Source organism: Sphaeramia orbicularis, chromosome 13 (genome assembly GCF_902148855.1).
Source record: "Sphaeramia orbicularis chromosome 13, fSphaOr1.1, whole genome shotgun sequence".
NCBI lineage: Eukaryota > Metazoa > Chordata > Actinopteri > Kurtiformes > Apogonidae > Sphaeramia > Sphaeramia orbicularis.
In genome coordinates, this window is record NC_043969.1 from 17,858,899 (window position 1) to 17,874,843 (window position 15,945).

The 15,945-nt window shown below is 36.7% G+C and overlaps 1 protein-coding gene across 2 annotated transcripts in view; it reads left to right on the forward strand.

Moving 5' to 3' along the window:
• The window catches only part of kcnab1a (potassium voltage-gated channel subfamily A regulatory beta subunit 1a), a 144,512-nt gene that overhangs the window by 117,975 nt on the left and 10,592 nt on the right, over nucleotides 1-15,945 (forward strand). For both annotated transcript variants that reach the window (XM_030152205.1, XM_030152206.1), the window contains exons 4-9: nucleotides 299-378; nucleotides 2,767-2,811; nucleotides 4,120-4,164; nucleotides 6,410-6,453; nucleotides 7,989-8,075; nucleotides 15,409-15,494. In XM_030152205.1, coding sequence (XP_030008065.1) covers nucleotides 299-378; nucleotides 2,767-2,811; nucleotides 4,120-4,164; nucleotides 6,410-6,453; nucleotides 7,989-8,075; nucleotides 15,409-15,494 — 387 coding nt within the window. The remainder of the gene's footprint in view (nucleotides 1-298; nucleotides 379-2,766; nucleotides 2,812-4,119; nucleotides 4,165-6,409; nucleotides 6,454-7,988; nucleotides 8,076-15,408; nucleotides 15,495-15,945) is intronic.

Sequence of the window (15,945 nt, forward strand, 5' to 3'; positions counted from 1 at the left end):
CCTGCGAGCATTGCAGCATTTCTGATTTTGCCTTTTGTTTCTCTTGGCAATGGAGACTGTTTCAAAGTGGTTTGTTACATAAAGGTCATTGTTGGGACTCTCATCTGTATAAGTGACATAGAGTAAAACTCCACTTTTGGTCTGAGGGCTACTTAAATAAAAGATGAACCTTCTCCCACAGGCCAGACTTCGATTAAATTTTGGATAAACTTCTGACATCACAGTCAATTTTCAGCACAGATCAAATGAATAAAAGGAAAACCTAACTGACCTTTCTTTGTACTGTGTGTGTTGCCAGGTTGCGGAGCAGCTAATGACGATCGCCTACGAGAGTGGAGTCAACCTGTTCGACACAGCTGAGGTCTACGCCGGTGGCAGGTGGGTGTCGTATGACCCTCTTTGTTTTTGTGCTCATGAGCCCAGTATGTCTCACAACAGCCTATTCATGTTTTAGTGATCAGGTGCAGACACAGCGCACTAATGTCACTCCAGGAAGTGTTAAAAAATTCAGGTTTGGCCTGAATCTTTCGTAAATGTGGCCATATGTGCCAGTTATTTGATATATAGATAAGCTTTATTTTGAACATAAGCAGGTAAAAGGAATTCCAGATTTAAAAAGACTATATGGAAATGAATCAACCAAAAAAGAAAAGAAATATCACACAAATATATAAGTATTTCATTGTAGCTCTTTAACAATACTTTATGTCCGAAAAGGAGAAGGAAGAAGCAAAGCTTATATTATCCTACTCTATTTTTACATGACTTGGCTAATCAGCTAATGTATACAGTCCATAACAAGGAATAGGTCAGTCATTAAATTACAAAAAAGAGAACAAATGATAAGATAGATATCATCAATAACTATTCCTGTTGTACTCCCGTTCGTTGTTACTATATTGCTAGAAAATAAGGATTCTATACATTTTTTTTTTTTTTTTTTAAATTTTGTGATGTTTTCACAGTTTTATATTTAGATCCAATCCATCCCACAAAACCACTCCACAACATGAAATGCACATCTATTTAACCCATAAAGACCCAGTGCTACTTTTGTGGTACTTCCAAAATAGTTTTTCTCTTTATATTTAACTTTTCTTAAGTGATTTATCACCATTTATTATAATATTATCCTCTGTATTTTGTGTTTTTTTCGGTTTAAATCATGTATTTTCCTATATTTAATTCAGTGATAATGTAGATGTTCATAAAAGCTCAGATTAAAGTTTGAGTTATCATATCAAAAACAGAGAAAACTGGAGAAAAAGTGACTTTTTCAGTAAAATATATCATGGTCATCAGATATGACACATTTGGACGTTCAGATGTCGTGGATACACCACCATCTTCTATAACATTGATTCACTAGTAAAGCCCATTGAATTTGACAAATGACAGTTTGGAGACACTTGGTTTATGTTAAGTTAATGATATATTTTTCTGAAAAAGTCAGTTTTCCTTCAGTTTTCAATGTTTCTGATATAACAACCCTCAATTTTAATCTGAGCTTTTATGGACATCTATATAATCAGCAAATTAAATATAGGAAAATACATGATTTTCAAAGAAAAAAATGCTAAATACAGAGGATGTTATTATAATAAATGATGATAAATGACTTTTGAAAATTTAATAGAGGGCAATTTCCATTTGGGAACTGCCACGAAATTATCACTTGGTCTTTATGGGTTAAGATTTGTTCTAGTGAAATATTGTTTCATGTTTAGTTTCTATCTGAAGTAATGCTACATTTATTTATTTCAGTCTGAAGAGCAAACACAATCCACAGATCCATCCAGTCCATAGATCCAACAAATCACTCCAAGAGGATGAAAACTTTGTCAAATTAATACAAACTTCACTAATTAAATAGTTAATTTGTATAGTCAGACTTAAAAGGAGTAGGTTGAAGCTTCATGATTATTTTTCTTCTCCTTTATACAGTATCTTACAGCACGTCTTCATCTTTGACAAACATAACATATTCACACACCAACACTGAAAACAATATACACTATCAGAATACTAAAATAAATATTAAATGTTACATACAAACTTAAAACTTAGTGTTCATATATCTATAAAGAGCCATAGTTACAATGTTTTTTCATAACTACCCTCTCTATCTGTGAATAATTTCTGTATGTTACTTGGAAGTAGTTTATTTCTTGCTTTGTATAATAGTAATACTGTATAATAAATTTTAAATGCTTTGTATAATAAATAATACACAGAATGATGAATTTTAAACACATGGTAGTATGAATATTTAGGATTTGATTACATTGGGTGTATGAATGACTGATAACCAGCAACAAAACTAATCAAGAATCTGATAAGTGTAATCCAACTCTGGGCAAAAATCCAAGAGCACCTTTTGCAGCCAGCTGGAAGTTTATGTTGAAGAGAAAATATATTCATTAGTGTCACAGCACCTTAGTTTAAACTTTTGGAAAGTCACACAAGACTGACTTAAGGACTATGTTAATAATGCATACTGCAGTGAAAACTGTGTCCCTACATTTAGAACTACTAAAAATGTTGTCCTTTCCCTGAATTATGACGAAATCTCAGCCAGAACATATTTCAAAACCCCATTACAAAAGACAAAATCAGTCAAAAATAAAGAGATGTCACTGTATGATGGCATTTTTATTAACACATTAAGGGCTGTTTTGTTTAGTCACAAGGAATTGATATTGTTGGGGACTGTTTATGATGGAAAGTACAATTTAATAACGCTGCCTCATTTATATTGCCTTGCAGGGCTGAAATCATTCTAGGAAACATTATCAAGAAGAAGTGCTGGAGGTAATGGAGACATTAATGTGCCTGATTGTTTCATCGCTTCCCTGCGAAATATAGAGATGAATGGTGTGTATGTACAGTATGTTGCAAGAGGCGGTAAGAAAAATGTGTGAGAGAAAAAAAAACAACAAAACAAAAGAGGTTTTACTTTTTCTGGTGTATGTGTGAACGTGTTTGTCAGTGTGAGTGTGTATGAGAGACAGATCTGTTTTTACTCAGACTTTCATCTCATCTGAGTCTTGTTGATTTCAAGTCAGACAGAAATTTTTATTGCTATTTTATTATTATTAGCTTTTTATTTCTACGCATAAACAGGTGTCGACAGATTTTATCACTGTGCAGCTGCAAGAAAATAGTTTCATTGCAAGTTCTGCTGCAGGGTTTTCTCTGTTTCCACACATTTAAATATTCCCTTTATGGAGTTATTAAAACATGCTCTGTGTTTTCATTATTGATCAAGGCGAAGAGAGTTAACATCAGAGGAAATTCAGATGATATATGTGATCTGTAGTGTGTGAGGGTGTGTGCACCTGAAAGTGTTAAGGATTTAATACTTAGGCTGTAATTTCTGGTAGTAGATTTCATGGCTTATTAAATGCAAAGCAAGTCCTACAGAAACATCCGTCTGTGTTTAGTATGAAGCGCCAATGTGAGGATGTTTCGCTGCTTCTCTCTTGTCCGTCATTATGCAGCTTAGTGTCATGTACTGAGCTGTTTCTGTAACACCAGTAGGCGGTTTGTTGCTGATGCAGCCACACTGAAGTTGACATCTCAGCATCTGAGTATCGTCATGAGTTTAGGGGACGGAACAGATGGTTCAGAGGGATTTCAACCCACTTTAAAATGTTAGAATAGATTTTATCTGAGATTGCACTGCATAATGTAAAACACAACTTTCAGTGTTGTTTCACTTTCATCAACAGCGATGATTTACTGAATGAAATGAGACTGAATCTGCCGGAGGAAGGCCTGTGATGCCCGATGACAAATAATGTATCAAAAAATGACGTCGACGAGTTCATAGTTGCTTGGTTACTTTGAGGGCTGCAGAAGAATATGCAGAGAGGTAGAATTTAATCATGTAACAGAGCACCAGATGTATAATGACATGGTGTCACCGGAGCGTGGGCATCACATTCACACCTGTTGAATACATCACTGATTACTAGTCCTCCAGTTCCAAGAGCGGTGGACGTTTACATATTTAAACCCTTTACTGTACTTTAGTGACAGTCAGAACCCATAGAAACAACAAGCCATCCATTATGTGTTACAGTGTTCTTGTCTGTATCTTTCTTTGCTTTTTCTCAGGCGATCCAGCCTTGTCATTACAACCAAACTCTACTGGGGAGGAAAGTAAGTTGTGTATTATCATGATATACACTGCCCAGCCAAAAAGGTCAAACACACAATATTTTGTCGGAGCATGTCTAACTTTGGTTACAGAATGCATTTACCACAGCGTCGTTTATGCAGTGTTACCATAATGTCACATAATTTATTTCTGTTTAAGGTTGCATTGAGTATTTTTTTTTTTTGCCAAGTCGGTCCACTGAGTAAATAACGTCTCATGCTCCCTGAACCACTCTTTAACTATTTGATCCTGATGAATCCTGGTGTTGATCATCTTTGGATATGTCTGGTCCATGGGGGAAGAAAAAAAAAAGGTCTTCCAGTATATTCAGGTTCAGCTGACTTGAACCTAGACCTGATCAACTGAATCAACCCCAGATCAGAACACTACCCCCGCAGGCTTGTACTGTAGGCACTATGCATGATGGGTAATCACTTAATCTGACTCTCTTCTCACCCTAATGCATTCATCACTCTGGAATAGGATCAGTCTGGACTCATCAGACCACATGATCTATATCAAACTGATGGATGTTTAACCCACAAAGACCCAGTGCTACTTTTGTGTCAGTTCCCAAATTAATTTTCCTCTGTATTTAACCTTTCTTACGAGATTTATCACCATTTATTATACTATTATCCTCTATATTTTGTAGTTTGAAGTGAATAATCTGGTATTTTCCTATATTTAATTTTTTGATCATGTTGATGTTCATAAAAGCTCTGATTAAACTTGAAATTTATTATATCAAAACAGAGAAAACAATAGAAAAAGTAAATTTTTCAGCAAAAATATCAATAATTGAAGGTAAAACCCAGTGTCTCCATCCACTGTCATTGAGCCAACTCTATGGGGTTTACTGGTGAATCAATGTTGTAGAAGACGACGGTGTTTCCACGGTAACTACAAAGCCTCTGAACATCCAAATGGGTCATATCTGACAACCATGAAAAGATGACAAACTGTATTTTACACCAATTATTTATATGTATTGATAGGATTAATGGATGAGAAATTATTAAACATTTTAGATCAGTGGATGATTATGGCTGTTTGGGTCTTTGTGGGTTAAGAAGTGAGAAGCTCTTCAGTGGATCAGTAGAAGTTAACAAGCTGAAACATATTAATCACTGCAATAATTATCCAGTGGGAGGATCGGAACTATTTTCTTAGTTAAATCCAGGCATAACTCTTGTTGGAAAGGCAGTGTATATCCAGTGACAATAGAAAAACTTTTATAAATAGGCTTTGTTTATATGATTGTGTTGTGATTCATTCTCTTTTCTGCAATATTTTTTTTGTCATTTGGGCCTTTTGTGTTCTTCCATATGACACAAATGCAACAGGAAATTTGGATGAAGTCAACTCAAACAAAGCTAGAAAGAATGTGACATCAAAATAATTCATTCTTAACAGTAATTGTTTGTGAGGAGGGTGCAAATAAGGAAGAAAATGTCAAAATCTGCGGAAGTGTGTTATGACTACTTGAGAACATTTCTCTGTTGAATTTATGGAACAATTACTGTAAGTGATATATTGTTAAAAAAAAAAAAAAAAGACACATACCAAGATATAGCATGACTTTATAATCTACCCACATTCTCTTTACACAAAAAGCTACTCAAATCACACAGATTAGTTAAAAATAGAAACTATAAATGATGCAAAGAGACATTAATGTTCATGTGTCTTATGTTCAGTGTTTTCACCATTTCAAAGGTGTTAAAGGTTTAGCCTTCCGAAAGCACAGAATTGATTTTTAAGGAATTTTTATTTTGTCAAAAGAGCCAAAGAAACATAATGTCACAAACACTAATAACCACTTGAACAACCGACTCCTCTTCTGAGTCTGGAGCTGGACAGTGGATAAAGAAATCTGATTTTTAGTGAACACACACACACATACATACATAGACTGAGATTGTCAAGCTCCTGAGACCATCCAACTGGGTCTGGTGATAAGGATGAACTCATTCAATCGGTTCCTGAACATTCCTTCATTTCTCTGAGATTCAGTCCTCTGACGGTGTTCTCCAGAGTTCAGATGCATAATGAGGCTGAACAGTTGAAAGCCCGCTGACCCATTTCCATAAAACAGCATGATATGCACTTTCTGATCTTGTGTTTTTCTGTTGTCTCACTGGGGTCAGACGGTGGAGGGAGTCTGTCAGTCTGTGCGTCGCTCATTGTGATTGATAGCTGCACTGATGCTGAGCTCATTTTGGCGTTCTCTTTTTCTATCATTAGAGCAGAGACAGAGAGAGGCCTGTCAAGGAAACACATTATTGAAGGTAAAACATGTCAACACAATGACACACATCCAGCACACTAATAAACCCTCCTTAATAAGACCTGCAGCCACTTACTATCAGAATCCAGGAGCGTCTACATTTACTAAAGTGAAGGTGTTTTACAGCAGGGATTCTCAGTCCGTGTATCATTTGTTCATTCGTTTTTCAATTTAAAACCAAAAATGAAAAAACAAAAAAATGACTCTTTTTTTTTGTTTTTTCATTTTCAAAACAAGAATGAAAAGCGGATAACAGTTTGTTTTTCCATTTCCCGATTTTGTGCTCAAATGAAACATGGAAAAAACAGATAACGACCATTTCATCCGATTTTGCTATTTTCAATATAGTTCAGTTGTCTGACCTGGAAGTAGTCGTTACTAGGGAAAAAGTAAACACATGGAACCACGGCTGGACTAGAGGAATATTTTGCTGTAATTAAGCAGCTGTTGGATATGGAAGCATATATCATTCACACAAAAAAATAAATTTGGCTCTTTTCCTGAATGAATGAGATACTGTTTTCTGAAAAAAATTAAATTCGGCTCTGTTTTTCTGAATTAACGAGAAAATTATCTTGTCAATTGAGAAAAACAGAGCCGAATTTATTTTTTTGTGTGAATGCAATATGCTTCCGTACCTATCAAATAGCTGCTTAATTATAGCCTAATATTCCTCCAGTCCGGCCATGATCCCATTTGTTTATTTTTTCCCTAGTAACGACTACTTCTGGGTCAGACACCCTAAATATATTGAAAAAAGCAAAATAGAATGAAACGGTTGTTATCCGTTTTTTCCATTTTTCATTTGAGCACAAAATCGGGAAATCGAAAAATGAACCGTTATCCATTTTTCATTCTGGTTTTGAAAATTTATTTGATTTTTGGTTTTAAATTGAAAAACTAATGAACGAATGATACACGGATTATTCTCAACTGGTCTGGCTTCAGGACTCACCATCACCCTTTGATGACAAGCCATAACCCAAACTGATAAAAGTTAAACTCAAACCTATTTAATAAAAAGATGGTGTGTTTTAAACCTGGGATAATACAGAATATCACAGTATGCTAACAAAGAGGTGGTGATGCTAAATATGGAAATATTCCCTTTTAACACGAAATTAGGTATATTTTAACTGATACCAAAAATGTGCATTCAGTCACTTATTCAAGAATTAAATACACTGAGGTTTTTGTCCTCAGTGCAGGTAAAACTATATCTGATGAAGTCACTGTCATACCTGAGTTTCACCATGATTTGAATAGAAACTTTTGGGTCTTCTTTCATACTGTGAAATGTCTGGTATTAATTAGCATTACATTGCATTACCGCCACCTACTGTTGAGGAGTGTGAATAAAGCACAAGATTGGTTTCTTAACATTTTTTTTTGCCTAGAAAAAGGCCCACAACCCACTGAAAACGGGTTTGCAAACCACTTGTGGGTCACGACCCACCAGTTGAGAATTATTGTTGTACAGTAATACACTCCTTTTTGTTAGTTTACTGAGTCTGTATGTTATTGTGTTAATCTCAGGCTTAAAGGGCTCTCTACAGCGGATGCAGATGGAGTACGTAGATGTGGTTTTCGCCAACCGCCCGGACAGCAATACTCCCATGGAGGGTGAGTCGACCAATCAACATCCAACCTTATGGAAAGTCACAAAGTCTTCATGCCTCTATATTTTTAGCTTCTCAAAGTAATTGAATTTAAGTAAGTAAAATGTATTTATGTAGCACTTCTCAGAGAAAAACTCACAAAGTGCTTTACAGATTAGAGGAAATAAGACAACAACACAGAAAAAATGTGAAATTCTGAAATACCAGATAAAACAATGAAATAGCCATAAATGCTTTAGAATAAAGGTGCATTTTGAGACACCTTTTAAAAATGTCCACGGAGGCTGCTGCTTGTAGATTAGGTGGAAGGGCATTCCACCATCTGGGAGCGACTGCTAAAAGGGCTCTGTCCCCTTTGGTTTTGAACCTGGTACGGGGGATGAGCAGCAGACCCTAATCAGCTGACCTCAGTGGTCACGTGAGAGCATACTGATGTAACAATTCAATAAGATAAAGCGGTGCCTGACCATGAAGACCTCTTTAAGTGATGACCAGAACCTTGAACCGCACCCTGAAACTGACAGGCAGCCAGTGCAAAGACGCTAAGACCGGGGTGATATGACAACATTTTCTGAGGCAAGTAAAGAGGGAATTATAGTAGTCTAAGTGTGATGATATAAAGGCATGGATAATCATTTCCAGCTCAGAATGTGAGACTATGGATCAGAGTTAACAATGTTCCTTAGATGAAAATAGTATGATCGAGTCTGGTTTTTTACAAGCTTGTCAAGGTGCATAGCTTGGTCAAAAATGATGCTTAAGTCTCTGATTTTTGACTGCACATTACAACCAAAAGACCCAATGCTGCTGGTCACCTTAGACACACTGCAATCAGGAGCAACAATGAGAACCTCAGTTTTGGCATTGTTTAACTGCAGGAAGTTAGAGGCTATCTAGTCCTTAATTTGAGTCAGACACTCATGTAGTTCATTTACCTCCGTCGTTATCTCAGGGTTAAAAGAAAAATATAATTGAAGATCATCAGCATATACACTACCAGGCAAAAGTTTGGACTCACCTTCTTATTTAAATGACATGAGATGGACCACAGATGGCTAACAAGTGCTCAGTATCATTTGGAACTCCTTCCAGACTTTTGGAAAACATTTCAGGTGATTACCTCATGAAGCTCGTCGAGAGAATGCCAAGAATGCACAAAGCAGTAGTAAAAGCAAAATGTGGCTATTTTGAAGAATCTAAAATATAAAACATGCTTTGAGTTTTGTCACATCTTTTTAAACTACATAATTCCATATGTGTTCATTCATAGTTTTGATGCCTACAGTGAGAATCTACAATGTAAATACACATAAAAATAAAGAAAAACCAAGTGAGTCCAAACTTTTGCCTGGTAGTGTATATGATAGGAGACACTCTTAAAATGGCTAATAATTTTATCCAAAGGGAGCATATAAAGGGAAAATAAAACCGGCCCCAAAACCAAACCTTAGGGCACCCCACACGAGAGACATGAGACATATGAGTAGGGACAGCAACAGAGAAGCTTCTGTCAGACAAATAGGATGTAAACCAGTCAAGGGTGCTCCCAGAGATCCTTACCCAGTCCCTCAACCTGTCTAGCAAGATGCTGTTGTCCACAGTATCAAAAGCCGGACTGAGATCAAGCAGCATGAGGATGGTGCATTTACCAGCATCAGAGGCCATCAAAATGCCATTGGAGACTCTAAGTAAAGCAGTGCCACTGACGTTAACCAGACTGAAATTCATCTAAAATGCTGTGCCTATTCAGAGCGGTGACTAGCTGCTTAGCAACAACTTTTTCTAAAATCGTGGATATAAAAGGCAGCTTCAAAATAGGCCGATAATTATTAAAAGTAGAGGGATCCACGCTAGGCTTTTCAAGAAGTACTCCACAATTTAAGGTACATAGTGAAATTTGTTTTTTAATTTCTGTGTTTTACAGCAGCAGAGCATCACATCAGGTTTTCATACATTTTTGTGTGAGCTATAACTTGGAGTTTGGTGATAATGTCGTTGGTATAAATAGTGTTTTTAGTGTTCAAAGAAGAAAATGTCCAAAACATACAGATTTTTTAAAAGAAATCCCAGGACTCAGGACTTGGTGGGGGTGGGGTGTGTGTGAGGGGGTGATGATAAAGAATTCACTGGCTGGAGGGCAACATTGTACTTACAAGACAATTTATAAAACCAGAAAATAACAAAATAATAAAATCCACAGGACGCCTTGGCCTGAAACAGTGTGGTGAATTTTTCATGATCAGTGTATGTGGTGTATTTTTAAACAGAAAGTATGATGATGTTAATGCCGTTTATTTATTCTTTTTGTGTTATACTCCATATCTTTTTAACCTTACACAAACTGAAGAGAGTGAGTACAAAAAATGACCAAGAAGTTACTTATTGACGTTCAGATTAGAACAGTATTTGCAGGTAGTAATTATATATCTGACTTGTGTAGTTGTAGACCGTTAATAATACCTCATTAATCAGTGCTTACACTTAGTCAATAAGAAGGTTTCATGTAAATTAGGTTCTTGTTTTTTTCAGATTAATGCAATTAAGTTTAAATAGATCTTTTTGATTGCTTTAATTGGTAGAAGTTAAAGTGGCTGTATGTGGTATTGATATTTTAAACTATCAACAGCAGGAGGAAGTTTCATACCAGAACACACTCACAGCTCCAAAAAAACCCCAACAAATCAGCACCATGTATCCACAGACTGAATCACTCACTGAAGAAGGTGTGAAGGTAGTTTACACAGATCTGTATTATGATATCATCAAGTTTTCTCAAAAACTCATTTGGTCAAAGTATAAAACAAAACAAAACACTGTTGTCTTATAATGTTCAAAAGCTGAGTCATCTGGTAGTTGACATTCTAGCTCTGTTTGCTTGGCTCCTTTTTTAGACAGAAAATAGTAACAGTAAAACCAAAAATCACCTCTGTTTTCTGTGCAGTTTGTGTTGTCAGTAGCTGGTCCAAAGATGAGGAATCATGCAAACAAAGTCAGAACTGTCATAGTTTACTCTGAACTGTGGCTCAACAAACAGTGAACTTAACAAAGATAATAATATCCTATAATAACTGTATAGCCTCATAAGTAGGGATGGGAATCATTAAGAATTTAACGATTCCGATTCCATTATCAATTTTGCTTATCGATCAGATTCCTTATCGATTCTCATTGGGTGAAGGAATAAAAGAGTACAAACGGGTGTGTTTGCATTAACTGTCTTATATTTCCATCTCTGCACAGAAAATATAACATATACAGTATGTACAAATAATAATAACAGATGACGCTGGGCCCGGTTCGGGGGGGGGTACAGTGAAAGTGAAACTAAAGACGCTTTACTAATTCCTCTATTGCCACATTTCTACTACGTGGAACCGGTTCGACTTGGCTCGGCTTGTCTCCCGTTGTTGTGCACCTCATTTCCTTTCCCTCCTTACCTTCAGAAACTTGTATTTGAGGAGTTACGTTTGTTGCCCACACCGGAACCGGCCCGGTGTTCACTCTGCCGCTACATTCACAATCGCCGCTAAGTAGAGTATCAAATACGTGATATTCCTGTAAATGATTGACATGCTGTGGACAAATGTTTGAGGATATTGGAGGGATTCCACCCTACTGAAGACACAGAAGCTTTGCAAGTGTTCCAAGTAAGTGGACCTGGTGTCATCTTTTTAGACCGTTTCTGCCTCAATGCCATATTGGCCACGTTCTGACCAAAACAATGCAGCGTACGTGTGATGTCATTGCGAATGCACAACGAAGGCGGAATCGATAAGCAGAATCAGTAAGCAGGCAGGCAAACGATTGCAAGGAATCGAGCTACTGGGAACCGGTTCTCAAAAAGAACTGGTTCTCGATTCCCATCTCTACTCATACGCTTAATAATCAAACTCACTCTTTTTCAGCATTTTAGTCCAGTGGTGAAAACAACAATTCTTCTATTTTTTATCAGTTTGTCACTTTCTTTGACTCTGAAAGTCACTTACCAATTGTCATCTTTATCTCAGTCATGTCCTACGTTTTCAATGGTACGCTGGCCTGTAAAGTCACTGTACATCACTGCAGGACAAGACAATGATGTCTTTAACATAATGTCAGAACTACTCTAATCACTTGAGTGATTGCTTTAGGTTACATTTGTTACATTTTTTTTTATATTTTTACTAAGAAATACTACATATCACTTCTTTGAAAATCATTAGTGGAGGCATCTGCAAACACCCCAAAACGAAATCATTCTTTTTTTTTCTGATACTTTATATGCTTTATATGCCTCCCTATTGTGGAGTATTCATAACAGTAATGTTGTAAAGGAAATGGTGGTTATTTTCTTTCAGATGAGAATTATAATGTGAAATTAACATTTATTCAGTGACATTTAGAAAAATCATGAATTTCATGCTGTGGCTGAGCAATTTGCAGCAAACCAGATATAATAGAATTTATATTGTTGCAAAAAGTTCTCCTGCTTTCTCAACTTACTTTTTCCCAACCATCTGCACTCACTGTTCATTTCCTTTTTAATTCCTTCAGCTGTTAGATCTATTGCTCTTCCTTCCTTCCGCGGACTGGTTTTCCATTCCCTCCTCTCCTTTGCTTTTGTTATATTGGCCGGAAATTGAAGCGAGTAGCATTTAAATGTGAACGCAGTGTGCATAATCACAGCGTGCTGCTGGAGAAAGAGCAAGCCGGATGACAGGAGGGCTGGAAGAGGGATGAAGAGGAAGACGACAGTAGCAAGAGTTAGGAAAGAGATGGAGTTATTTACTTGTCTGTGTGCTGTTTCCTGTGGCAGGATGGTATTTAGTGGGGCATCTGTGTTTTATACTGGTAATCATTACTTTCCAAATTGTTCTTTTTAAAGTGAAGGAGGCACAAAACTTGGCATTTGAAGTTTTCTTAAGGGAACATTTTGTGCAGACGCTTTACTCTTCTCTTCTTTGTGACTCCATTGTCAGTTGTTTTCCGTTCATGTTTCTTCTACTTTCTTTTCCCTCATATTCAGTAGTCTTGCCAAGAATCAGTAAACTCCAAGGGTCCTGCCACAGTGAGAGATTTCAGTATAATTGGCGTGAGCAGTGTGATGATGAATAACCTTAATGACAGTCCTAATCAGAGTTTTTGTTGGCCCTGACTACAGTTTGCTTGCACAGTCAGCAGTGTTGAATCTAATTGCATCATTAAAAATGCAGTGCCTTGAATGTGATCAGAGGGCTTTAGTGCGGGAGCTTGTTAGTTTGTCCCTAGAGTTGTTAGGGATCGGTGATGAGCCGTCAGCAGGTAAGAGAGAGGCTTGAGGAGGCGGGTGGCGCCTGCAGAGTTTATACCTCACAAAACTAGAACATAATGAAGAAGTTAGTGCTTTTCGAAGTTCATATTTATCATTTGCTGTACTTTTTGGCTGTTTCCTGGCCATCATTCATTCATCTCATGCACTGAAGTCAGTTTCATGAGGCTTTATTGTTGTCTAGTCTGAACAGTCATACCAGTCTGAAGCCGGATCATTTTTTACTCTGATCGTTCACACAAAACAGTTTTTCAGTTTTGTTTTCTGCGTTCTGGTGTATGCAGTGTATGTTCAAGCTGTAATAACTGACTTCCTTGGTCTGTTCTCATGCATTTAGCCTTAATGAAGTCCATTAGCTTCTTACTGAGTGAATACAGGATTCAATCAACACCTGGAGTTTTTGTTCCCTGAATCCTAATGGTAAGTATTCTGCAACCTCAGAGTGTCAATTACTGAAATGGGTTTAAGACTGATCCACTAAAGATGTGTTTGGAGCTGAAGGTGAAAAGCATACAGGAGTGTTTCAGGTTCAAGTGATAGTTCAGATTACAGTATTGAAAGTGGGATTAAGGTACTCATCCATGGCCAGTGTTTTATATTCCCACAGGAGTACAGCTCAGTTTACCCCCCACATGCACACACCCTCTATGTGGCACAAAAGCTCTTCAAAGCCAATAGATTGATAAAAAATCTTGCAGATCCACTACCTTGATCAGTTAGTCTGGATCCCAACTAGTGTTTTAAAGTCCTGTACATTTACATGCATGCTATGATACCACAAATTTATCCAATTTCACACTACTCTGAATTTGCCAGGTGTCATAAAAACAGCATTTTCCACTCGCATATTATGGATTAGGCTCTTTTCCAAAGCATTTTCTGATTAAGGCATGGGGGATATGCTGATATTATTGTTGTTTATCAGGATTGTTTGGATCCGTATATGGTGTATTCAGAAAATGAATCTAATTTGCATGTTTTACTGCAGGTTACTGTCAGCTGTGGTATAGACAAAGATCCTTTTTGGTAGAGATGGATAATCTGGAGCAAAGGCTGCATTTCTGGTTAGAAGGAAAAACTCATCTACTGTTGAATGGGATGACAGAGGATATCAACAGCTTTATATATATATGTATATATATAGATATAGATAGATAGATAGATAGATAGATAGATAGATAGATAGATAGATAGATAGATAGATAGATAGATAGATAGATAGATAGATAGATAGATAGATAGATAGATAGATAGATAGATAGATAGATAGATAGATAGATGAGCAAATATTGAAAAACTCACCTACTGTTGAATATGATGACAGAGGATATTAACAGGTTTATATATATATATATATATATAGATATATGAGCAAATCTTGAAAAACTCACCTTTTCCAGAAGGTGTTTGAAGGAAGAAAGCTGTGAAGGTTGAGTTCACACAGTAGACTGTCTACCACAATAGGAAAATTAATTAGACTATTCACTTTCATTGACCATAAAAACAGCTTACTCTGATTATTGTATTTTTCGAAATTAGGCAAAAACTGAAATATTAGTGTAAACTGATCAAGGCAACTCTTCACCAATAACCCTAGTGTTCTGTTAAGTAAAATGACTGCTTTTGTAGAGATAATACAGTGACTTCAAAAAAGTGATTGGGAGTTTCAGTTCCATGTTATAGAACAGGGGTGTCCAAATCCGGTCCTTGAGGGCAGGTATCCCACATGTTCTAAATATTTCCCTCTTCCAGCACACCTGGTTCAATTAAAGATCAGCTCATCATCAAACTCTGCAGAAGCCTGATAACAATGTAATGGCTTCCAGGTGTGTTGGAGAGGGAAATATTTAGAACATGTGGGATACCTGCCCTCAAGGACCGGATTTGGACACCCCTGTTGTAGAAGATACAAATGAAGTACAGAACTGACAATATTAGGCAGTACAATGCTGTGCTTCCATGTACTCTTGTGTGCTTCTCCAAAATGGCTGACTGTGACCTAATAAAATGACTGTAGATGAGTATGTCATCTGACCGACTGTTTCTACAGAAATTGTTCGAGCCATGACCTATGTGATCAACCAGGGTATGGCAATGTACTGGGGGACGTCACGGTGGACGGCCATGGAAATCATGGTAAGTACCATATTTGTTTTTAACTGTTTGTTTTTTTTTTACCTCCGCCAAGGAACAGCAATGGTTATGTTTTCATCGAGGTTTGTTTGTTTGTTTGTTTGTCTGTTCGTCTGTTAGCAAGATAACTCAAAAAGTAATGAAAGTAATGGACGGATTTGGGTAAAATTTTCAGGAAATGTTTATACTGGCACGAGGAACAAATGATTACATTTTGGTAGTGATCGGGGGGGTGATCTGCACTGTCTGAGGGCTTTTCTAGTTTATTTGTGTTTTTTTACTATATTACTGTATCATGCATTATGCTGTCAGTTGTAGTTTCAAGATCATCAGTTAAACACCAAATATAACTAAGGCAAGCTCATATTAAACAGCTTTTGTAGCAGATTGGATTTAATATTCCACTGAAAATATAGTTAACTCTCTTTTTCTCAGCAACTGGCTCAGTATGCGT